We start from the raw sequence: 23,647 nt of genomic DNA on the forward strand, positions 1-23,647 counted from the left end.
TTGCTTTTGGAAATAATTTTAAGATGAAAAGCTTAGATATTTTTCTATTTAAAGTGAAAATTAACATAAATCTGTAGATTTTATAAAGCGATATTATCTATAATTTAGCCAAACATTTATGTGCATTTATATACAATTATATTTAACAAAAAAAAAACTTTATCTAGCATAGTAATAAAACTTGAATAATATTTTTTTATTAAAAAAAAAAAAAAAAAAAAAAAAAAAAAAAAAAACAGGGTAACTAATTGGTGGCAAAAATATATTTTGCAGAAGTCTTACAAAAAAAAAAAAAAATTTCCCTTTTTTCCTTAGTCATTTAACATTCATAGATATATAAGTACCTTAATTTACATATTACAAAAACAACAATAATAACAAGGATTTTTTTTAAAAAAAAAAATAAAAAAAAAACAAGGAAAAAAAAAAAACAATAATGTCTGACCAGAATATCCAAAAATTTATGGAATTAACAAGTGCATCAGCCAATGTTGCACAAGATTATTTGTTAGAATCCAATGATGAATTAGATACCGCAATCAATTCATTTTTTGCAGATCGCCATGACGATAAAACTTATAAAAGGGAGCATGAAAAAGAAGCTAAATCAGGAATTGCAAAACCAATACAAAAACAACCGTCACCAATCAGCAGCGGTACCAATCCCCGTAAAAAGGAAAATACAAGCAAACCGAAATTTAAAAGCTTTTCTGAATTGCTAAGATCTAACAGTAATGATGGGGATGATGATCCAGATAATAAAAGAAATACTTTTGCAGGGGGCGAAACCTCTGGTTTAGAAGTCACAGATCCTAACGATTCTAATTTTTTGATCAGAGACTTGTTAGAAAAGGCAAAACGTGGTGGTGAGTTGCCATCTGGAAGTGACGATAACGATGACAATGAGTCACAAAACAGTTCTCATTTCACTGGTAAAGGTTATAGATTAGGGTCAACTATTGATGTCCCCAGTGCAGTTGTGGAAGATTTTTCTCATGAACCGAATAACTCTGCACCAAGAAGAGTCACTAGAGAAATTACGTTTTGGAAAGAAGGATTTCAAGTTGGACCCGATGGTCCATTATATAGGTATGATGATCCAGCCAATGCTTTTTATTTGAAAGAATTGAATCAAGGCAGAGCCCCACTTAAATTATTAAATGTTGAATTTGGACAAGAAGTTGATGTTAATGTATATAAGAAACTGGATGAAAGCTATAAGCCTCCAAAGAGAAAACTAGGCGGGTTTCAAGGACAAGGCCAAAGGTTGGGCTCGCCCGTTCCAGGCGATAGCTATGAATCTGCAGCAGTAGAAAGGGAAGATGAGGAAGCTGCCACCAAGCAAAGTCATGAACAAACAAACAAAAAGGAAGAAGAGCCTAAGAAGGGAGATACGAGCATCCAAATTAGATATGCCAATGGTAAAAGAGAAATTTTACATTGTAATTCCACAGATAAAGTTGAGTTTTTGTATGATTATGTGAAAAACAGCGTGAATAATGATAGTACTCGTATATTTACTTTAAACCATACATTCCCGGTTAAACCCATTGAAAATATGGATTATACAATTAAAGAAGAAGGCTTATGCAATGCCACTGTGGTACAGAGATGGGTTATGTAAGTTACTTAACTTATTTATTTTGGGCCGTTTATAACGTACATATATAAAGATTTAACTATCGTTTAGTATAATTTCAAATTACCTGTTATTTTATCTAACACGGCTTTAGGAGCTGGTCCTAGGCCTAAAACAGTAGCACTACCAGCTGCGATTTGAGTTCTTCCGGCGTCATGAACAACATAGGCATTGACGCCCATAGAAATAGCTTGAGCAAACATTAGATCCATATCTTCTTTATTAGGACATTTTAAAGTAATTTTGGCTTGGCCGCCATGTAACCATCTGTTAACTAGTGGCAAATTGTATGATTCTTTTTTTGGATCTGTCGCTATCAATCTATAACATGCTAATGCAGCGTGACAACACTGGGCTGCAATCTTTCCTTTTGTCATTTGCAAATCTTGTCTAATTACTAATGCCATACGCACTTCACCTGAAATATCATTTAAAGAGGAAGAGTCAATTTCGATTTCGTCCTCATCTTCGTCCTCATCTTCATTCTCATCTTCGTCCTCATCTTCATTCTCAGAGTATGAGTTATGCTCTCCTGCTTTTGGGAATTTATTTTTGACAAGCTTTTTGTTGGAATCTTTTTTTTTGGAATCTTTATTCTGGCTTTTATCCTTAAAAGAGGGTTCAACTTTGTTTTGTTCACCAAAATTGTAACCTATAGCAAATGCGGATAATACTAATATAAGGGTTGTTGGAGAAGGCACAGTAAGAAAATTCATTACTATAATGTTATTTTCTTTTTTAATTTTTTAATTTTAAACTTTTAATATCTTTTTAAAAAGTAATTAAAAAAATAGTGTTGTCTACAATGATTACCATTTGATTCCGTGGATAATTTGAAAGGAAGGTGAAAAGTGATAAAAAAGAAATGAAGAAGAAAAAAAAAAAAAAAAAAAGAAAATTTAGAAACATTTTTATTTTATTTACTAACATTGTAGACATCGCAGCCTCACCCAAAAAAAAAAAAAAAAAAAAAAAAAAAAAAAAAATTCAAGCACTATTTAATACATAATGTCGATACAAGTTACAAACTTCCCACTTTCTCAGCCCAATACTTCTCGGCCTCTAAAATAGTATTATGATTAGCCTTCATTTTGTTCATAGTTTCAATATATTCATCATATTCATTACTATCAAAAACAATACCACCACCAGCTTGCAAATAAGCTATACCATTTTTATAGACCATTGTTCTCAAAGCAATACACGTATCCATGCTTTTACCATCATAAGACCAATGGCCAACTGCACCAGCATAACAACCTCTCTTTTCTCCCTCAATTTTACCGATTAGCTCCATAGCTTTGACTTTTGGAGCGCCGCTAACTGTCCCTGCTGGGAATATGGATCTGAATGCATCGAATCTTGTTTTATCTTCTCTTAATGTACCGCTAACCACACTGACCAAATGCTGAACATGGGAAAATTTCTGCACTGTCAATAATTTATCGACACTTGTGGATAGTGGGTTGCAGACTCTATTGATATCGTTGCGCGCTAAGTCGACTAACATGATATGCTCTGCCCTGTCTTTTAGGCTTGATGATAATTCCGCAGCCAAAAGATCGTCCTCCTCTGTGGTCCTACCTCTTTTAATGGTGCCAGCAATAGGATGGGTAATCACTTTATTTTTTGAGTCAGACTTACATAACAATTCAGGTGATGCACCAATGACTTGGAAGTCTAAGTAATCAATATAAAACATATATGGCGAAGGATTAACTGTACGCAATTGTCTGTATATATTAAATGGATGTAAACTCGTTGGTCTAGCAACTCTTTGAGATGGAACGGCCTGAATAATGTCACCCTTTTTGATATGACCTTTTAATTGCGCAACATGGTTTTCATAACCTTCTTGACCAATATTAGAAGTAAAAGTTTGATCCAATTTAATTGGACCTTGAATTGGCTCATAACTATGCTCGTTATCGGGGGCTAATAACTGGTTTGCTAAAGATTGAATAATTTTACAACTTTCCTCATAAACTGAAGCTAAATTATCAGTACTGCTGATATCAATATTATGTATTATTTGAAATCTCTGGAAAACATTATCAAAGGCAATAATAGTATCAAATAACATTAGTATACTTTCAGGCAAATGTAAAACATCTTTCAAATCATCGTTTCTGGTTGTTGGCTCGAAATATTTGATACAGTCATAGGAGATATAACCAATGCAACCCCCACTTAAAACAGGTAACCCAGGAACATTTTCAGCTAGTTTATATTTACTCATTTCTTGTTGTAACAAAATTAGTGGATCAACCTCGCCGTTTTCAGTGTTTGGGCCAGTTTTAATGCATTTTTTAGGGTTATATCCAATAAAAGAATACCTACCTAATTGATTACCAGCGGCGCTTTCCAATAAAAAAGATGGGGATCTTTTAGGGTCGTTTAATTTGCACAATTTTAAATATGCAATGTGCGGAGAAGCTATTTCAGCTGCTGCTGCTGGTACATAAGCATAAATAGGATACATGTTTACATGCTGAGCAGGATCGTTTTCTTTAATGTAGTCTTTTAAGGATGCTAACGATGGCTGTATGTCTAACTTCATTTTATTCTAATTTTGCAGTATGTGGTTTAATGTTCTTAATTTTTTGTAATTATTATTATTTTTAAACAAGTTGTTGATGTAAGGTTGCTAGAAAATGAAAAAATAACAATGAATAGAATTGAAGAAAAAAAAAACTTTTCTCTTTTTTTCTTTATTATGTGAGTCACATACTGAAAAAAAAAAAAGAAAAAAAAAAAAGAAAAAAAAAGTAAAAGGCAAATATAATATTTGCATTACACCCACACACCACAAAAAATAGGTAAAAGAGAAAAAGGAAAAACAGTTTGGACAGATATGTATCGTAAATGGTGATATTATTATTATTTGGGGAGGGGGGTGTAAGAGTGAGATACGAATATTTATAAGAGATATCTGATGTGGTGTGGGTGTAATTAACCGGGTAACAGATAATAATTGGTTAAAAGGACAGATTCTTGTAAATAATACAATTTTAATTTAATTTTTGTTTCTTTTTGTTGTTGAAAGCAATTCAAGACAAATTTTTCTCTTTTTCTTTTTTATTTTTTATTTTTTGATTCCTTGAAATTATAAGCGAAAAAGGAACCAAAAATAAAAAAAAAAATTTTTTTTAATCTTATTTGAAAGTAAAAAAAATACTTCCTCAGCTTATTGCTGCGCTGTTAATCTACAATATAACAAACCAACAACAACTTATACTTCTATAAATTATAAAACTATAAAGATTAGCAAGTTAATATTAAAAAAAAAAAAGCAAACAAACAAACTTCAATATCAAATAGAAATATTAGAAAAACTATTGATAATTAAACTTATAACCATATTAAACTTCCCTGCATATACTATCATATAAAAACCTTTTTAGCAATTAAAGGTGTAAAAAAAAAAAACAAAAATAAACTAAAGGGCGCTTATAAAATCCAAGATAAAAATAACACCAGTTAGTAATATTATTACTAATAATAATATCCTAGATCTAAACATAGAGTAATACACACACAGGTATATATATATATATATATATATAAACAAAGGAAAAGAAATGGGACAAATATTATCTAATCCGGATATTCGCAAAGAAAAAGCATCAGCCAGTGACTCATTAACATCATACGGGGTGTGCTGCATGCAAGGATGGCGTATGAGTATGGAAGATGAACATATTTGTTGTTTAGAACTAAAGCCTAACATGACCACTACCACGGATTTTAAAGACCATGTTGCGTTTTATGCTGTTTTTGATGGCCATGGCGGCTCCTCTATTGCTGAATTTAGTGGGGATAATGTTGCCAAGATTTTAAGTAAAGAAGAGGCATTTTTAAAACAGGATTATGTGCAAAGTTTAATTGATTGTTTCTTACATACAGATGAAGAAATTTTAAAGGACCAAATTTTAAAAATGGATCATTCTGGTTGTACAGCAACCACTATTTTGATTAGCAAGTTGCAAAATAGAATTATATGTGCCAATAGTGGTGATAGTAGAACTGTTTTAAGTAGTTCTGGATTGGCTAAAAACTTATCGTATGATCATAAACCAACCAATGCTGGAGAAAGAGCTCGTATCTATAATGCTGGAGGGTTTGTAGAAATGAGCAGAGTTAACGGTAACTTGGCATTAAGTCGTGCTATTGGTGATTTTGAATTCAAACAAAATGCTGATTTGCCACCGGAGGAACAAATTGTTACTGTTTATCCTGATATTTTAGAACATTCCATAAATCCAGAACAAGATGAGTTTGTTATATTAGCTTGTGATGGTATATGGGACTGTCTAAGCAGCCAAGAATGTGTAGATTTGATTCATTATGGTATTGTTTATGATGATAGTTTGAAATCTTTGGAAGATATTTCTTCCAAGATTGTTGATGTTTGTTGTTCTCCAGATGCCGGTGGACAAGGTATTGGGTGTGATAATATGAGTATGATGATTGTAGCATTATTGAAAGACGGAGAGAGTGTGGATGCTTGGTTTACTAGAATTAAAGAAAAGCATTTTAATGGTACTTCTGATAGCGATGAACTAAAGCAGCGTATACTCCCAGATGGTACCAGTTTTGTGAACGCTAGAAAAAAGATTTTTAGTTATTATGATTTTGAAGATGAAGATGACGAAGAAAATGATGAAAGTACCGTTTTTCAAATAACCAATCCAAAAAATGATGCTAGTGGTAATATTGGCGGTCTTTGCAGAGGTAGCAATGCTGGTCTATTTTCCAGTAATAGAAGAGCTATTTTAGAAGATGATGATGAGGAAGAAGACAAAAAAGCGGTTTCTACTGTTAAGGGCTCCAAGTATGGATCAAAGGATGGTAAGACCAAAACAAAGGGAGAAGAAGATGAAGAGGAAGAAGAAGAAGAGGAAGATGACGAAGCAAATGAACATAGTCCATTTACTCGCTCAAATGATGGCAAAATTGTTTTAAATTTGGATGATTTTTTGCAACAAAATGGTAGTTTGACCAGAGATGAAAATGGTATGACTTATATTCAAGGGCATTTATTATCTGAAGTTCTGGAGTCATTAGTAGGCGGTACTGCTTCTGGTAAAGACAAAGTCGCTGAGAAACCTGGCCAAGAGACTGAAGAGGATAAGTCGAAAAGTAAAATTGAAGAAATTAAAGAAGATGGAGATAAATAAAGGGGAAATAAAAGCAAAAAAACCAGAACAAAATGAATGAATGAATGAATTAATAATGAATAATAGCATGTCTTAACCTTTCATCTTTTTGTTTGGAAAAATATTTTTATTATTTTTTTATTATTTTTTTTATTTTACTATTACTATTATTATTATTATTATTATTATTATTAATTTTTTTTTTCCCCTTTTATTCTAGATTTAAATTAAAAAATTGTTTTTGCGTGTGTTAACAAAAAAAGAAAAAAAAAAAAAAAAAAAAAAATGTCTTAATAGTCTTTTACGCGATTAGATTTATCGGTTATACTATTACTATTTTTTCTATCTTTTTAGTCCACTATTTTGTTTTATCCGTTTGTTATTATTAATATCTGGCGATGTGTTATTACTTACATGTATACTATAAATTCATAGATATTTGTATATCTATAATGTATTCCTTTTTATTTTATTATTATTTTTATATATAGTTTTTTAATTGTATGATGGTATTTTGATATGACATATCCGTAGCTAGCTGACAAAATAAATAAATAAATAAATAAAAAAAAAAAACGGTTTTCTTCTTTCTTTTTTTTTAACCCCCAATCCCCTTTTTTTTAAGAATAAAACAAGTTATGAAAGGGAATATCTGTCAGATGAATTGATATTGCATTTGTCAACAATATAGCATAAAATATAACTAAATTTCAAACTCCATAGAAATCACAGGTATTTTGCCAAATTCTTTGCATAACTTGATTGAAGGGTAGTTTTTTAGCTTCAGAAACAACTTTGACAACTTGTCCCATTGTGCATGGTTCGTTTCTAGGTTTAGTCATAGTGGTTTTTCTTTCTTCATCACTAAGCTTATCTGGCTTATCAGGCTTAACAGACCTATACCAATTGTTTAAATCGGGATAACATTCATTTGGGAAGTCATTCATCATTGGCGATAATAAATCCCAACTTGGGTGTGTTTTCCTAATTGCACACCAAGGAGCATCGGTCTCTAATAGTATTTTATCTAGTGGCAATATATTTTTTTCTTGCGTTTTGTTACCATTATCTGCAGGTGATAATAAGTCTAATATATCTTGATTCTTTAAGGAGCAACCATTCAGACCTATATATAGATTAGCAATATTAAGATCAAACAGTTTTTTCAAGTCCGTTGCAGAACCTGTAAACGAATGAACTACTAGCTTTTTAGCAGGATTAAATTTGTAATATAATTTACCAGATTTTTGATCAATTATGGCGTTGCAATTATTGTCTTTGGTATATATAATTTGTTGGAAATCTAATTCATCGGAATAATCCACAAATCCATTGATAAACTTGTTCAATATTTTAACAAAATCGTCACAACAATTCCTCATATGTAAAAATAAGGGCAAGTCTTTATGTGGACTATTGCCTGAGGATAACAAGCAGGTGATTTTCAATTGTTGTTCAAAAACAAATTTTTGGATATCTTCATTGCAATAATGGAACCTATCATAATCCAAACCAATTTCACCGACCGATTTAAAATGTTTTTCGTCATTTATTAATTGTTCCGATATTAAGTTGTATAACTCTATAAATTTGGATTGTATAAACCTCTTTACTTGGATATTTGATAAATCTATAGAATCATTTTCAGTATCATTGCTAGGGTTGTCTATGGTACTATTAGAATACGGAATGACTAGTTCATTCCCACAACATGGGTGAACACCAATAGTGTAATACAAGGCTATTTTATCACCAATTGTATCTGTATTTAAAATAGATTTTATAATTTTAATATTTTCTTTACTTTCTTTAATGCTTGAACCTGTTGTTAGTAACTTATAGACATGCGTGTCATGGCATCTTTTTAGGACGTTTAATAAATCAGGTTTATGCTTTTGCTTGCCGTTATATATACCTTGATACATTGGGTCAACCATGTTGAACCCTATGTCGAAGTACTTTGGTGAATTGTTTGGTGGAGTAGAATCCATGGCTTTTTTTGTACTAATATTGCGTACAATAGTAAATTTTTTGTAGGTTATTATTCTCCAAGAGTGTAATTTCAATGGTTGTTTTGATAAGATAATTTTGACATGCGATGGAATCATGTAAAAAATTGAAAATTTGTTTTATTCTTTTTCTATGGTTGTTAGATTGTAGTATAATTATAATGACAAGATTTAATATATTATTAATTGTTATCTTAATGTTTCGGTTGGAATATAGTTTAACAACACGCGCATCGCTCGATGAAAATTCAGCCTGCTTGCTGCAAGAATAAAAAATGAATAAATAAATAAATAAATAAATAAAGAATCCCTTTAATTCCTAAATAATGCCTACGGAAGGTTTCTGCACAATTTGAAAGGGTTGCAGGAGATGATGTTTACACCACCATCATTATTGGTATTATCTCTCTAGTAAATTAATACTTGAGTTATTCGATCAATTTTGTTGGGAAGTACACTCTTTTCTTAACGGTTCTCTTATACGCAATCCACACATCTGTTAACCTTTTTTCCGCTTAAAAAAGGTTAATAAATAAATAAACCTCGAAAATATCAAATTGGATTCATTTGACTCGAAAATAAAATTAAAAAGAGGTGTCTTTTTGATTACTATGTTAATTTTCCGAAATGATTAATTTATTCTTTTCTTTATCCCCATCTCCTCAAAGGTAAAAATACTACAAGATAATAGAAGAAAAATACAAATAATACAAATAAAATAATATAATAACTCATCATTATCTTATTTTCTTACCATCACCACCTTTTTATTTTATTTTATTTTATTTTATTTTTATTCCCTCTTTCTACTACTCCTCTTCCCAATCGAACAATAACACTTTTTTTTTTTTTTTTTTTTTTTTTTCTCTCTCTCTCTCTTCTCTTTTCCTTTTTATCAAAAAATAATCAAGGCACCTCTCAAATATCTTTTTTTTCTTTTTTTTCTTTTATTCTTTTTCAAGAACATCTTCATCATTCTTCCTTTTCTTTCTATTCTTAGAAAAAAATAAAAAAATTTCAGATGATCAACACATAGAGCTTTTGTTTAATCATCAAATCCATCACATTTACTAAAGCTTTCATTGTCAGGGTTTTTTTTTTCCATTTTCTTTTCTCTTCTCTTTTTCAATTATCAACTGCAACACTGCAATAACACACACACACATATATATATAATACCTAAACATTAAAAAAAAAAAAAAAAAAAAAAAATAATCTAACCATTATATTTAAACATCATATTTCAATACCACAACAAACGGCATCACCATAATCATCACAAAAAACAAAAAAAAAAACAGACTTCTAGAAATGACAGTTTATAAATCAAGTTTAACAGCAAGTTTAAATCCAAAATCAATTATTGGTCGTAATAACAACACTGGTGGTACTAATAGTGCCACCGTCCCTTCCCCTCCTCTTTATCCTATTAATAACCCTCCTCAAATCCAATTGAACAACAATAACAACGATCCTTTTTCTGAATCTAAACATACCTCCAACAACAACTCTGATTTTAATACCACCGATTCCAACAGCAACACCAGAATCCCATCGTCATGGGACCCTCAGGATGATATTTTATTGCGTCATTTGAAGGAAATTAAAAAACTGGGTTGGAAGGAAATTGCCCAATATTTTACCAATAGAACACCAAATGCGTGTCAATTTAGATGGAGAAGATTGAAAAGCGGCAGCTTGAAACATAAATCGGTTGCTAGTACAATGGAATTGACCAGCAGTGATCTAGAAAATGTACAAGTGCCGGAAAAAAAAACCATTATTGCACCAACTGGTCTTTCAGCTGGCAATATCAACACAAGAAAGAATATTACTATCAGGTCTAGATCTAGTTCTTTATCTAAGCAATCTATTACAAATACAAACACGAATCACAATACTAACCAAGCAAAAACATCATCAATTGTTACCACGGCTTCAAAATTTTTAAAACCGAGATCATGTTCTTCAACTAATGTTCTTCAAAGACCCACTCTTTCCGATAATAACTATTCGTACCTAGATGGCTCCACTAATATCCAGGATGGGGAAAATATAGGATTTATACCAAAAGTCATAGTTAAAAGCAGAAGAGGCTCATGCGTTTCATTGAACACCAGCACTAATACGTGTTCTACTAGCAGTAATATCGTGCTAAATGATAATAATACTAAAAATATTGCATTGTCTACTCCGAAATCTAGGAAAAATTCATTTTCTTCTAGATCGAGAACAAATTCTTTCCACATGTCAGAAAGAAGATTAAGTGTTTTATTAACGTCAAATAATGTAGCTGCCGGTACTAGTACTGCCACCAACAACAATAATGCTAATACTGGCACTAACAGCAGTCCTAATAGTAGAAGATCAAGCTTTGTCGTAACTGACAGTAATAGCACCCCATTGAAAAGCGGATTTTTCAGACTAAGGAGACAATCAAGTAATTTGACTAATAACCGACCAATAATTTACAACAATAACAGTCACAGCAGTATCAATATTAATAACACGAATATTGCCACTAATACTGCAACTACACAACAATGGACCAAGGAAGAAGAAGCTTTATTGTTGAATAAAACTTTGAGCGTAGATGAATTGGATGTATTATTACCTCATAAATCAAATAAAGAAATTCATCAAAGGTTATACGAGTTACGCAAACCTTCTATACTTGGTAGCGCAAACGTTTATTCTTCTTCTAGTGCAATAGTTGACGATGATTCTAGCGGAAGTAGCTCTAAAAGTTCATCTCCTCCAATATTTTCTGATTCAGAACACCAATCCACCTCGGATTCTACCACCACTACTGACACTACGGGGATCTCCGGTAATTCTCAAACCCTTGTGGTGCAACAACAACAACAACAACATCGTCCTGTATATGGTAATTTTAATGTTTCCAACTCAACTATGTATCAATCAAAACAAAATAGTTTACCAAGTTTAAACTCTATTTTTAAGGAATTTCTTTAATAATTTGTTTTATACTGATTTTTTTTTTTCTTCCTCGAAATTTAATGAATTCTTTAAATTGTATTATCATAATGTTTTATGGGATCTTTCTATTTGTATTTATTTACTTATAATGAATTGTGTGTTATATATATATATATATATATATTTTAATTGGAATATTGTAGGTGCCAAAAAAAAAAAAAAAAAAAAAAGCTATTTTTTATTTTGATTACGTAAATGTTTACTTATTGGTTCTGTATCTTCAACATCACTATAATTATATGTTCGTTGACGTAAATTGTACCTTTTAGTTTTAGTTCTTTTTTTACGTGTCATAATATCATGATAGCCTCCTCTTTTCATTCTAGCAGAATAGTAACGATCTTCATCATCCTCAGATTCTTCATAGCTATCCAACGTTGAACAATAATCATCGTCATCGTTACTATCCATTTTTGTATCTTTTTCGTTTTCCTCATCAAACTCACCATCCTCTGAGGCAGAATTATTATTTAATACAGATAAATTTGCGACAGGATCGGCCTCATCATTATTTTTTTTAAGTGTTTGTTTTTTTGTTGTTTGTTTAATATCAATGCCATTATCACTAGGTATCAACAACGCCATATCGCAATCTTGAAAATACTCCACTTTACAGGGCTCCCATCTCGTTAAATCAAAGCAACTATTAACCTCCAGATTATTAGCACTGGTACATTCAATAATCCCTGACAATGTCTGATTGATTTTTTGTAAATAGTTAGATCGATCGCTCATAACTCCCATCAAATACTCATTATTATACCTGTTAATATTACCCGCTGCTGTCATATCTGGCACGGAAACCTGTGTATTTATACCACCAGATGGTCCAAATAATGGTGGTTTCCACACTAACCTATCCATTTTAAATTTGTACTTGGTAGATTCCAACCATTGTAAATATTTTCTATCATTAAGTAAAACCTCAAGTTTTCCCACATCACATATTATACAGTATTTTCCAGACTTATTGCTATCCACAGAACTACCACTGTTTTTGTTTTGCGAGCATCTAGTATCTCTTTCTTTGTATAAAACTCCCAATTGTTCCAAACCAAAAATTACATCAGTCGTGGTCATTCCACTTAAAGTAGCTAGTGACTTTAAAGTTAAAACCAAATAATTACTTGTTGTTTTGAACGAAATATTTCTACTTAATAACAAAAGCTGCTGCATAATAAACAACATTTGGAACCTCCAAAATTTTCTATATGATAAAAGTCCCAGGTCGCTTAAAGGTTTTTCAGGAGTCCCCAATTTATTGTAATCTATGGTGTTCAAGATATATGAAAAATTAATCATAAATTGTCCCCAATTATGATTTTGATATATCGGATTGGTCAAAATACACGAAAGATTGTTATCGCTTATTTTTTCTTTACTAAAATAACCAATAAAGTTCCATCGACCTTCCAATTCTCTGTGAAACACTAAGTAGAACAAAAATGGTTCAACATCATAATATAAAGTTTTAGAATTTAAGAAAAGTTTTGAAAATAAACACAAGTTCCTCGAAACATTTAGGTCATCTAATCCATCTAATTCATAGATCCGGATTTGGCTTTGGTCCTGGGAATCGTTGTATATTAGTTTACCACTGGGAGTTGAGCATTTACACTCATGCCTATAATATTTGAATTTATCCAAGGTGTAATGAAAACAATAATCACATATATATAATATAGGCTTTTCTCCTTCAGGCCCGTTCTCAGGATAATTATAGGATTTCAACGGATATGGTGATTTATACCAACTTTCAATCAATTTGTTTTGGAAACATATTTGTATATTTTGATTTTTGTTGATAGATGGTTGTCGTATTTTTGTATTATTATTATTATTATTATTATTATTATTATTAGTAGTATTATTAGTATTAGTATTACGAAGTTGATCTATGAAATTCAAATGTTTGTTTTGAGAAATACGTTTGATTTCCTTATATACTAAATAATCTTTTTCATTTGGCTTAATTTCATTAAATGTATACTGTGGTACGAAAGTGTGGTAGTTGGAAGATCTTAGTCTTTCATTCCTAAATGACGTAATTGTATCAGTAATAATGGAATCACAAGTAGCATCTTTTTCTCTTTCACTTTCTTCCCCCTTGTTATTGTTTATGCTTCCCAAAATATTCTTCTTATCATAATAATCATTAGCTGAATTATAATTTACTGTTTCCTGTGCATTTTTGTTCTTCTTTGTTCTTCCATGTCTGATTTCATTAAGCTGTCTTATTTCGTGTTCTTTTAATTTTAAATAATTAGCGTTGTTATATATTTTGAAAGGGTCATATTTGATTAGAATCAAATTTGGCGGTTTAATTATCTCAACCAGATCCATATAATATTTGGTATAATATGTGATTAAAAAAAAAAAGGATTTTATTTCCTTTTCTTAGTTTAACTGTAGACGGTTATGGTACCCTGGTTTTGAATAATGCTTCCCTGATAAGGAATAGAAATGAGCATGAAAAAAAAAAAAAAAAAACAAAATGACATTAAGAAATGAAACATTTTTGTTATAAATTTATACCGATCATTTTATGGAGTTAATTAATAATACATATAGAAATTACATCACAGTGCAAAAAGTACACATTTAATTGAAAATAGCATAAATAATACCAATCATAATTTAAAAATGGCAACAGTTTTGGTTTTGTGGTCTAGTCGGTTATGGCATCTGCTTAACACGCAGAACGTCCCCAGTTCGATCCTGGGCAAAATCAATTTTTTTTTTTTTTGACTGCCATTAGTCAAATGGTTAATTGCTTAACTAATCAACAAAACCTTAACAGTATTAATTAAAGACAAGTCTAAAGAAAATTTACTCAATTGCTAAATTCACTATTATTATTAATTTTTCATGTCGGTGATGAATTATTGTTTGCAATGAATGAAAATATGCATAATGCAAAAAAGAAAGACAAAATAAAAAATTTTATATTTTTTATTAAAAACAACAATAGTGAGAATTAGAACTATATATACACAACAACAATATAAAGTCAATACAAGAAAAAAAAGAAAAAAAAGAAAAAAGAAAAAAGAAAAAAAAAAAAAAGAAAAGAAAAGGTAAGAAAAATAATACATATATGTATATACCAAGTATTACAATTCTAATCCACTCAAACCTTTAGTCATATCAAATTCTATATTTGTATCGTTGCCATTATCATCGTCGTCATCATCATCATCATCATCATCATAATCATCATCATCATCATCATTGTCATTATCATCATTAGTATCATTATCATTAATTTTGTCATTAGCATTACTTAAAGTATTGTTAGAATTATTTATATGACCACCAATTGAATGACCAGCAGTAAATTGCATTGAACTCGATTGCAAGCCAGCGGAGGAACTCATAACATTAACCCCTGTAGTGGGATAATCATTTGCAGGTGTACTACTGGTTATGTTATTTAAAATTTGTTGAAAACTATTGGAATGACCCATTGCTTGCGAACCCAATAAATTAGACATACTTAACGAGGTATACAAACTATTACCCGATGGTTCATAATACGATTGAGTAGAATACGTAGAATGTACACTACCATTAGTGTTTTGTGGCAATAATTGGCTGGGAGTATTAGTAATACCATTAGCATTACCTTGTTGTGTTTGTTGCTGCTGTGAACTATTATTGACTGGGTAAAAAGGGGTGCGGCTCATGCTTGGAGTGACAGGCATCGTGTGCATTGAGGGTGGCGTAGCTTTGTGGTTTCTTAAAAGTGGATTGCTCAAAGTATTTGTGTTTGAAGTGGCTACAGTAATAGTGTTGGGGCTGTTTGTAAGGCTACTACTATTCAGATTATTATTCAGAAGAATGTTATTAGAGTTTGCAGTATTTGAGGGAATTCTTCCGGGTTGCATCATGGAGGGATTAATAATACTAGATGTGGTACCTGAAACGATATTCGCATTAGCAGAGGGTGGTCTTTGTAATTTATTTATTATGTCCATGTTACCATTAGGTATGTTGCTTATGGTTTGGTAAATCTGAGGTGGAGAATTGCTATCTTGATACAGACTAGTAGCTCCCATACTAGTATTAGCTGCAGCAGCATAATGCTGTGCTTGTAACAAACTTGTATATGAGTGTGACTTGGAAATAGAACCCCCAGTAGAATTGGGTTGTAAAGAGGGTTGTAAAGAAAACCCAGTTGAAGAATTTACCTGTTGCTGTTGTTGTTGCTGGTGTTGCTGGTGTTGATTTTGTTGTTGATTTTGTTGTTGTGTCAGCATGAAGTGTGAATTGAACCATAAAGGTTGCTGTGGTTGTTCTGATCTACGTATAATAATAAACTCTGGATCATAAACTTCATACAAGCATAAAAAAGAACATATAACGTTGATTACCCTCTTATGGTTGGCAGTTAGTCCTTGAGGGTAAGCTAATTCACCGTAATATTTTTCTCTATCTTTAAAAATCAATAATTGGGAATAAATTTCCAAAATGTCTGGGTCGTTAAAATCTAAATGCTGCGGTGGCAATGGCATATTAGTGGTTGAGGGCAATGGTGCATAAAATCTTTCTAAATTTCTTGTTGGATTATTCGCGTTCATGTTATTGTTCATGTTTTGAGTAGCCGTAGTATTAGTAGTAGAAGTAGTACTATTATTATTATTTAAAGACATTGGTATGGTATTTGAATAATTAGACATATTGGTAGGTTGTGCGCTTAAGGGTTGGTTTATGATACCTGCAGTATTATTATTAATACTGTTCAATGTTGTATGTCCAGTAATAAAATTATTAATATTCTGCAGACTTAATCCATTACTTGAGTATGCGTTACTATTGGTTCCATTACTAGCGTTACCATTAGTATTATTGTTATTGTTGTTGTTATTATTAATAGTGTTGATATTTTTATTAATAGTATTATTGTGTAAAGGCTGCTGTTGTTGACTAATCATAGATGATAGGGATAAATTCGAAATAGATCTATGTTGTTCTTCTAACTGACCTCTTTTTTCTCTTTTTTCCCTTTCGATTCTATCACGTTCAGCTTGAGGTAATAATTTTTTGTATTCAACACGTAACTTTCTGCCACCAATTTCTTTACCATTTAGACTAGAAACAACAGCATTAGTTTCCTCAATGGTGGCGAAGTTGGCGAATGCCAATCCTCTAAAGACACCGTTATCAAAATGATAATTAAAAGCATAAGGTAGGGGCAAATTTAGGTTACCAATATACTCTAATAATTGCTCTTTTTTGATAGCAAATGGAATGTTTTTAATAACTATAGCTGTAGGAATAATATCTTCGTCTTTATTGTTATTACTATTATTACTATTATTATTATTATTATTAATATTAGTAGTGATAGTAGCATTAGTAGTACTAATACCTAATAATCCATCTTTATTATCATTACCCTCTTTAAGATTTTCGACAAGAGTTGGAGATGTCGACTTTTCTATGGGGGAGGTAATGGTACTACTCAAAGTACTATTGTCAAGTGTCTCTTTAAGAGTACAGGGAGTAGCATTATTTGTTTCAGTTTTATCTTGTAAAGTATCCATAATAATAGTGTATATATATATATATTTTTTTTTTTTTTTTTTTTTTTAATTTTTATTAGCTTCCGAAAAAAAGGAGTAAATTTATATATCTTTTCCTTTGGGTGTAAAGTTAATATTAAACTATGAGAAAAGTTTCAAAAAATTATCGATAATAATGGTAAAAACTGTAGAAGTATGGAGAGTTGTGATATTTTTTTTTTCTTTTTTTGGTTTGTGTTTATCTCACCTTTTGGGACAATTGCAACAGATAAAAAAAAAAAAAAAAGAAAATAATAAAAGGGGGGGGAAATAACGATAAATAAAAGATTGCAGTGTAAGATGCAGAAACAGCAATTAATGGATTGTAATTACAGTTTATAAAACCGTATAGATGATAACAATTGGAGGTTAAATGAACTGTTTTGGACAAAAGTACAAAAAGCGAGAATAGGAAAATCAAAATAAAACAAATAAATATATGTATATATGTTGATGGGGAATAAAAGAAGATTTATAATTACAACACACAATGTGTATACTATTATAATACTGAATAATTAACCTTTTTTGTTGTTGTTGTTGCTGTTTTTTTTTCCCCTTCTTTTAACAGATAATGTTCACTTTCTTGTCCTTTTATTTGAAGTGGTGGTTAATAAAAAAAAAGAAAATAGATTGTTAAGTTAATAAAGGAGTGAATAGAAAGGTTACACTGTTATACGATTTTTTTTTTCTTTAACAAAAAAAATTTTTCTTTCTTTTTCTTTTTCTTTTTTTTCTCTCTGTGTAAAAAGGGGGGCGACATTTGATGGTAAGCGAAAACAAAAAGCCGTATAAAAATAGCAACCAAAGGCTAACTAACCCGAACATTACAAATTTGGGTTTTAAAAATAGTTTTCGTATTTTGTGCTTTCTGATTATTAATTTTAAATGTGTTGTTCTCTCTCTCTTTTATTATCTATAATGCTTTTTTATCCTTTTTCTTTCTTTCTTTCATTTCCTTTTTTCTTCCCACGTTCCCCTCTTCTTGTTCCTATTTCATTTCCACTCATCTATTCCTAAGAAAACCTCATAAATCATAATTGATCAATAAAAACAATGTCTACTGCAGTTCCTCCAGGTGGTCAACGTACTTTGCAAAAAAGAAGACAGGCTCAAAATGCTAAGGAAAATAAATTAAAACAAACTCCAACAAGCGCAAGAGCAGCTGGTTTTGGTGGTTCTTCCAATAACATTCTAAAGATCTTTACTGATGAGGCCTCTAATGGCTTAAGAGTCGATCCATTAGCTGTTTTATTTTTAGCTGTTGGGTTCATTTTCTCTGTTGTTGCTCTACATGTTATTGCTAAAATGACCGGTAAATTATTTTGAATACATTTATATGTATCTATAAATATATATAATATATATATGTGTTTGTAACATAGATTATTATTATTATCACCAATTGTGCATCTACCATGTATACATTAAAAAATACCATCTATTTACAAGGATCATGGTGATACTGTTTTTTCATTCACATGCACAATTCACAGTGTATAGACATTAACGACCCTTTCTTTTCTCTTACAAGTCTTTCAGTAGTATAGCTAGAACAGAATTCAAATCATCTTTATGAACTAGATGTTTTTCAAATGTACGATTTTTTGAATTAGTAGAGGCCTTTTCCCCTTTCGATACCCAATCGAATTTTGAGCCATTACCTTCCATCTCATAAGCTTTTTCCCAGGTGTTACTATATCTTTTACCACGTATTTCTAATTCAATATATGGCCATGATTTCCTACCAATAATACAACAGATTGGAATACCGGCAGCATGGCTAGTATTAATTTTCTTACCTAAACTAATATCTTTTCTTAAATCAAATAACCAATCATCACTGGTGTTAGTACTATTATTATTTTTTAAATGTTCAATCTCTCTTAATAAACTAGTATCATCGTGAATATTAGGCGGTGTTACAAAGGAAACAGTATATGGAGCAATCGTACTCGGCCATCTCAAACCAATATCATCTTTAGTTAATTCTGCAATTGATCCAAGCACTCTACTCAATCCAATACCATAACAGCCCATTTTAACCACTTCCTGTGCATTATCTTTAGAAACATACTTCAAGTCTAGTGGTTTTGAGTATTTGTCGCCTAAATAAAATATATGCCCAACTTCAATAGACTTTTCCATTCTTAAATGTCCTGTACCACAGTGCTCACATATATCACCCACCTTGCTAAAACATAAATCAACTTCGTCAATCGTAACAAATTGAAATTTAGAGTATTTAGATAGTGGGAAATCGGGCAAATTACTTCTAGGGTGTAATCTACAATCCATTAACCTAACCATAGAGGCTAACATTATATCTTCATTTTCTCTTTGATATTTCAACAAAACTTTCTCATTAGGCATATTAATGGTATCTAAATCCAAATCTTCACCACCATAAGCTTCAACAACTCTACGTGGATCTAATTCATGAGTACCAGGGTAGTATATCCCTATTAGCGTATCGCCTTCCTTATTTAAACACCAAGTAACCTCCACGGGATCCTTGAATTGTCCCTTACCAACAGGCGTGCTCTGACATTTTTCAATATTTGAAGCAATGCCACACTCATCACAAATCATTAACTTATCTTCTCCAATTTCGTGAAGATAATGGTATTCCATGCTTCTATCCCCACCAATTTCACCAGAATCAGCCCATGCGCTAACATAGGGGATTTTAAATGCCTGAAAAATTAAATCATATTTACTTTTCATCATATCAAAACATTTCAAAGCATCCCTTTCGTTAACGTGAAATGAATAAGCGTCTTTCATAAGAAACTCTCTACCCCTTAAAATACCTCCTCTTGGTCTTTTTTCGTACCTGTATTTTCTCGAAATTTGATATACTATTTGTGGTAAATTTTTATATGATTTAAGGTATGGTTTCATCATGGCTGTTATCTCTTCTTCGCAAGTGGGGACCAATAAAAATTTGGCATTTTTGTCACCGTTTTTGTTTAGTGTAAAAACTTCATCATTGGGATATCTTCCTGTTTTGACCCATAACGATGTTGGTGAAATTGAGGATAAGGAAACCTCATTTACGGGGAACTCGTTTGCATCAATACTATTGTTTAAGTTTTTCCTGATGATGTCTCCAATTTTTTTCACAGTTCTTAAGCCCAATGGTAGGTAGTGCAATAATCCTGCTGTTGGTAATTGATAGATGTAGCCCAGATTAGTCAAGAGATCATTGGTATTATTACCGCCACCAGACTTAGTTGCTTTGGGATCAAAGTTTGGATTGATGAATTGATGACAATATGATCTCTTAGAAGAAATGTACGAAAGTTTGATTGCTGTTGTCTTTAATGATCTCATTTCTGCTGCAGTTGGCGGTAGTGATCTATTGGTTTGTTTCAGGAATCTAAGTTAACATATCAAAATAGACAGCAGGTAAAACTATATTGGATTTAAAAAAAAAAAAAAAAATTTAACGTACTTTTGACGGGGAAAAAAAAAAAAATATTATTTGCTTTACTGTTTTTTTTTTTTTTTTTTTTTTTTATTTTTGTCAACAATGATAAAAATATTTTAATTTTTAGAAATTTAAAAGTTTACAATTAATAAGTTTGGTTGGGGAAAATATACCATATAAATATACCATTGATTCAAACAAAAAAAAATAAAAAATAAAGAAGGAAAAAGAGTGAGAATATACATACATATATACATATAATGGTATATATTAAGTTATTTATTATTCTTGTTAATTAATCCTCTTATTTCATAGACATAATAAATTAGTCGTTTTCTACAGCAACAACTTCCATTTCTAAGTCTGCACCTAATGGTAAAGCAGCAACAGCAACACAGGATCTAGCTGGTTTATGAACACTAAAGTATTTAGCATAAACGCTGTTGAATTCGGCAAAACTTTTAATATCAGCTAAAAAGATATTAACCTTAACGATTTTATTTAAATCACTATTACTAGCTTTTAAAACAGTCCTGATATTAGTGATCACTTGTTCAGCTTTATCAGAAATACTACCTTCAACAAGCTTATTCTCAGGAGTCAATGGAACTTGACCTGAAACATAAATTAAACCGGTAGCAGTTTTGACAGCATGGGAATAAGAAGCAGCAGCAGCTGGGGCACCTTCAGCGTTGATAGTAGTTATAGCGACCATTTTGGAGAATGATTAATTTGTTATATATGTGTATCTTTTGTTCGGTAACTTATATTAATAAAAAAGAAAAAAGTTTATATGTATATAAAGTTAAATGAATTTAGTTTAATTGATAATTAAAATGTAAATAAATCTGACTTTTTTTTTTTTTTTTTTTTTTTTTTTTGTCCTTTTTTTTTTATTTTTTTTTTTTTTTTTTTACACAACATTCGTATATAATTATTATTATAAAAAATGAAAATAGAAAATAGAAAAAACTAATCTACATAAATTTATTTTTTCAATATTTTAATAACTTTTGATAAACTAAATTATTAGTTTCCTCATGATATTTGTAGCTCAAATCCTTCAAGAAATCCTCAAATTTTTCCTTGTCGGTTGGTGGAACACTGATACCAGCCAAAACTTTGCCAACATCGTCCCCATGATTTCTATAATGAAATAGTGTCAAATTCCAATTGCTACTTAAACCATTCAAAAACTTGGTCAAAGCACCTGGTCTTTCAGGAAATTCAAAAGAAATAACTCTCTCATTAGGAATATTGGAAGCACCACCAACTAAATATCTACCATGCGACTTGGCCATTTCATTATCACTTATATCAACAGCCTCAAAACCGTTCTTTTCCAATTGTGCGAAAACCTGTTTTAATTCCTTTTCACGGTCAACACAGCTGAAAGAAGTATAAATAAAGGCCTTGGCACCATTTTCGTCATTATGGTGCCTATTAAAACGATAGGAAAATTCAGTGACGCTTCTTGGATCTATGATTTTTTGTAATTTTTTGAAAGAACCTGGAACGTCTGGAATGGCAACTAATAAGAAAACTTCTCTACCTTCACCTAAAACAGCACGTTCAGAAACAAATCTTAGACGATCAAAGTTCATATTGGCACCGCTCATAATAGGAATGTAAATCAATTTCGAATGATCGATTTCAGGATGTAGATGAGTAACATATTTTTTCATACCGGCAACACCTAAAGCACCAGAAGGCTCAACAATTGATCTGGTATCATCAAATATATCTTTAATTGCTGCACAGATTTCATCAGTATTCACAAGAACAACTTCATCAACATGATCTTTGCAAACTCTAAATGTTTCTTCACCAATTAATCTAACAGCTGTACCATCAGCAAACGAACCCACACTAGTCAATTGGACCTGCTTGCCCATTTTCAAAGATTTGTACAAAGTCTGGGAATCATACGTTTCTACACCGATAATTTTGATTTTAGGAGCAATTCTTTTCAAATAAGCGGCGATACCAGCGATTAAACCACCACCACCCACGGGGACAAAAACAGCACCGATTCTATTCCCAACACACCTTACTTGTCTTAATATTTCCATGGCAATGGTACCTTGACCAGCAATAACATATGGGTGGTCAAAGGGTGGAATGTTAACTAAACCTCTTTCCTCGCTTAATCTAGCACATTCTTTCTTCGCTTCATCGAAGTCATTACCATATAGGACGACTTGTGCACCTAGTCTGAATACGTTTTTGTATTTAATGGATGGTGTGCTTACTGGCATAACAATAGTGGCTGGTATTTTCAAATGCTTGGCTGAAAACGCAACACCTTGAGCATGATTACCCGCACTGCATGCAATAACACCAGTAACGTTGTGCTGATTTTCCATTTTAGATACCAATTTAGACATCATATTATAAGCACCCCTCAATTTGAATGAAAACACTGGTAATAAATCCTCTCTTTTCAATTGGACTGTTGTGTTCAATCTTGATGATAATGATACACTATTTGAAATTGGAGTCTCATTGATAACATCATAGACTGAAGAACGTAGGACTAAACGGACATAATCTGGTGTGTTATCAGCTAATAATTCATCTTTATCTAATTGAGAATGTAGGTCTTTTAAATTATCGGATAATTTTTGAGGTGGAGGAGATACAGTTGAGTAATTACAATTATTTGACGATGGTAATACAGCCCGTCTATGTACTATAGTGGTAGGTTTCTTTAGTATGGAGAGATAAGCTGAAGAATAATGCCTAGGTAATACTGACACAACTTTCATTATTTGATTATTTTTGGGTTGTTGGTATAATATCCAGGTAATAAAGAGCACGAAGGTTGTTTTTAGTTTGAAGAA

At 31.3% G+C, this 23,647-nt stretch overlaps 12 protein-coding genes and 1 non-coding gene across 13 annotated transcripts; 5 read left to right on the forward strand and 8 right to left on the reverse strand.

Annotated features, from left to right (window-relative positions):
• Window positions 1-436: 436 nt before the first annotated feature.
• Window positions 437-1,624, forward strand: SHP1 (protein phosphatase regulator SHP1; the record flags this gene model as incomplete). The annotated part of the gene is made up of 1 exon (XM_046078698.1): window positions 437-1,624. The coding sequence occupies one exon, from the start codon at window positions 437-439 to the stop codon at window positions 1,622-1,624; it is 1,188 nt and encodes a 395-aa protein (XP_045936545.1).
• Window positions 1,625-1,686: 62 nt separating this feature from the next.
• On the reverse strand, window positions 1,687-2,355 carry PTH2 (aminoacyl-tRNA hydrolase; the record flags this gene model as incomplete). Its single annotated transcript, XM_046078697.1, has 1 exon — window positions 1,687-2,355. One exon carries the CDS (start codon window positions 2,353-2,355, stop codon window positions 1,687-1,689), a length of 669 nt encoding a protein of 222 aa, XP_045936546.1.
• A 305-nt stretch (window positions 2,356-2,660) lies between these two features.
• TRP2 (anthranilate synthase TRP2) lies at window positions 2,661-4,199 on the reverse strand (the record flags this gene model as incomplete). Its single annotated transcript, XM_046078696.1, has 1 exon — window positions 2,661-4,199. One exon carries the CDS (start codon window positions 4,197-4,199, stop codon window positions 2,661-2,663), a length of 1,539 nt encoding a protein of 512 aa, XP_045936547.1.
• A 1,105-nt stretch (window positions 4,200-5,304) lies between these two features.
• Window positions 5,305-6,819, forward strand: PTC2 (type 2C protein phosphatase PTC2; the record flags this gene model as incomplete). The annotated part of the gene is made up of 1 exon (XM_046078695.1): window positions 5,305-6,819. The coding sequence occupies one exon, from the start codon at window positions 5,305-5,307 to the stop codon at window positions 6,817-6,819; it is 1,515 nt and encodes a 504-aa protein (XP_045936548.1).
• A 689-nt stretch (window positions 6,820-7,508) lies between these two features.
• Window positions 7,509-8,789, reverse strand: SCDLUD_000201 (3'-5'-exodeoxyribonuclease; the record flags this gene model as incomplete). Its single annotated transcript, XM_046078694.1, has 1 exon — window positions 7,509-8,789. The coding sequence occupies one exon, from the start codon at window positions 8,787-8,789 to the stop codon at window positions 7,509-7,511; it is 1,281 nt and encodes a 426-aa protein (XP_045936549.1).
• A 1,329-nt stretch (window positions 8,790-10,118) lies between these two features.
• On the forward strand, window positions 10,119-11,783 carry SCDLUD_000202 (SANT/Myb-like DNA-binding domain-containing protein; the record flags this gene model as incomplete). Its single annotated transcript, XM_046078693.1, has 1 exon — window positions 10,119-11,783. One exon carries the CDS (start codon window positions 10,119-10,121, stop codon window positions 11,781-11,783), a length of 1,665 nt encoding a protein of 554 aa, XP_045936550.1.
• Window positions 11,784-11,978: 195 nt separating this feature from the next.
• Window positions 11,979-14,150, reverse strand: SAS3 (histone acetyltransferase; the record flags this gene model as incomplete). The annotated part of the gene is made up of 1 exon (XM_046078692.1): window positions 11,979-14,150. The coding sequence occupies one exon, from the start codon at window positions 14,148-14,150 to the stop codon at window positions 11,979-11,981; it is 2,172 nt and encodes a 723-aa protein (XP_045936551.1).
• Window positions 14,151-14,464: 314 nt separating this feature from the next.
• SCDLUD_000204 lies at window positions 14,465-14,538 on the forward strand. Its single transcript has one exon. It is a non-coding gene; the product is annotated as a tRNA-Val (tRNA).
• Window positions 14,539-14,920: 382 nt separating this feature from the next.
• Window positions 14,921-17,353, reverse strand: PIN4 (Pin4p; the record flags this gene model as incomplete). Its single annotated transcript, XM_046078691.1, has 1 exon — window positions 14,921-17,353. The coding sequence occupies one exon, from the start codon at window positions 17,351-17,353 to the stop codon at window positions 14,921-14,923; it is 2,433 nt and encodes an 810-aa protein (XP_045936552.1).
• Window positions 17,354-18,427: 1,074 nt separating this feature from the next.
• Window positions 18,428-18,700, forward strand: SBH1 (Arf family guanine nucleotide exchange factor SBH1; the record flags this gene model as incomplete). Its single annotated transcript, XM_046078690.1, has 1 exon — window positions 18,428-18,700. One exon carries the CDS (start codon window positions 18,428-18,430, stop codon window positions 18,698-18,700), a length of 273 nt encoding a protein of 90 aa, XP_045936553.1.
• Window positions 18,701-18,898: 198 nt separating this feature from the next.
• On the reverse strand, window positions 18,899-20,707 carry AIM10 (putative proline--tRNA ligase AIM10; the record flags this gene model as incomplete). The annotated part of the gene is made up of 1 exon (XM_046078689.1): window positions 18,899-20,707. One exon carries the CDS (start codon window positions 20,705-20,707, stop codon window positions 18,899-18,901), a length of 1,809 nt encoding a protein of 602 aa, XP_045936554.1.
• A 422-nt stretch (window positions 20,708-21,129) lies between these two features.
• On the reverse strand, window positions 21,130-21,519 carry SCDLUD_000208 (uncharacterized protein; the record flags this gene model as incomplete). Its single annotated transcript, XM_046078688.1, has 1 exon — window positions 21,130-21,519. One exon carries the CDS (start codon window positions 21,517-21,519, stop codon window positions 21,130-21,132), a length of 390 nt encoding a protein of 129 aa, XP_045936555.1.
• A 280-nt stretch (window positions 21,520-21,799) lies between these two features.
• Window positions 21,800-23,572, reverse strand: ILV1 (threonine ammonia-lyase ILV1; the record flags this gene model as incomplete). Its single annotated transcript, XM_046078687.1, has 1 exon — window positions 21,800-23,572. The coding sequence occupies one exon, from the start codon at window positions 23,570-23,572 to the stop codon at window positions 21,800-21,802; it is 1,773 nt and encodes a 590-aa protein (XP_045936556.1).
• Between the last annotated feature and the right edge of the window lie 75 nt (window positions 23,573-23,647).

The sequence above is a fragment of the Saccharomycodes ludwigii genome, chromosome I, assembly GCF_020623625.1.
Source record: "Saccharomycodes ludwigii strain NBRC 1722 chromosome I, whole genome shotgun sequence".
NCBI lineage: Eukaryota > Fungi > Ascomycota > Saccharomycetes > Saccharomycodales > Saccharomycodaceae > Saccharomycodes > Saccharomycodes ludwigii.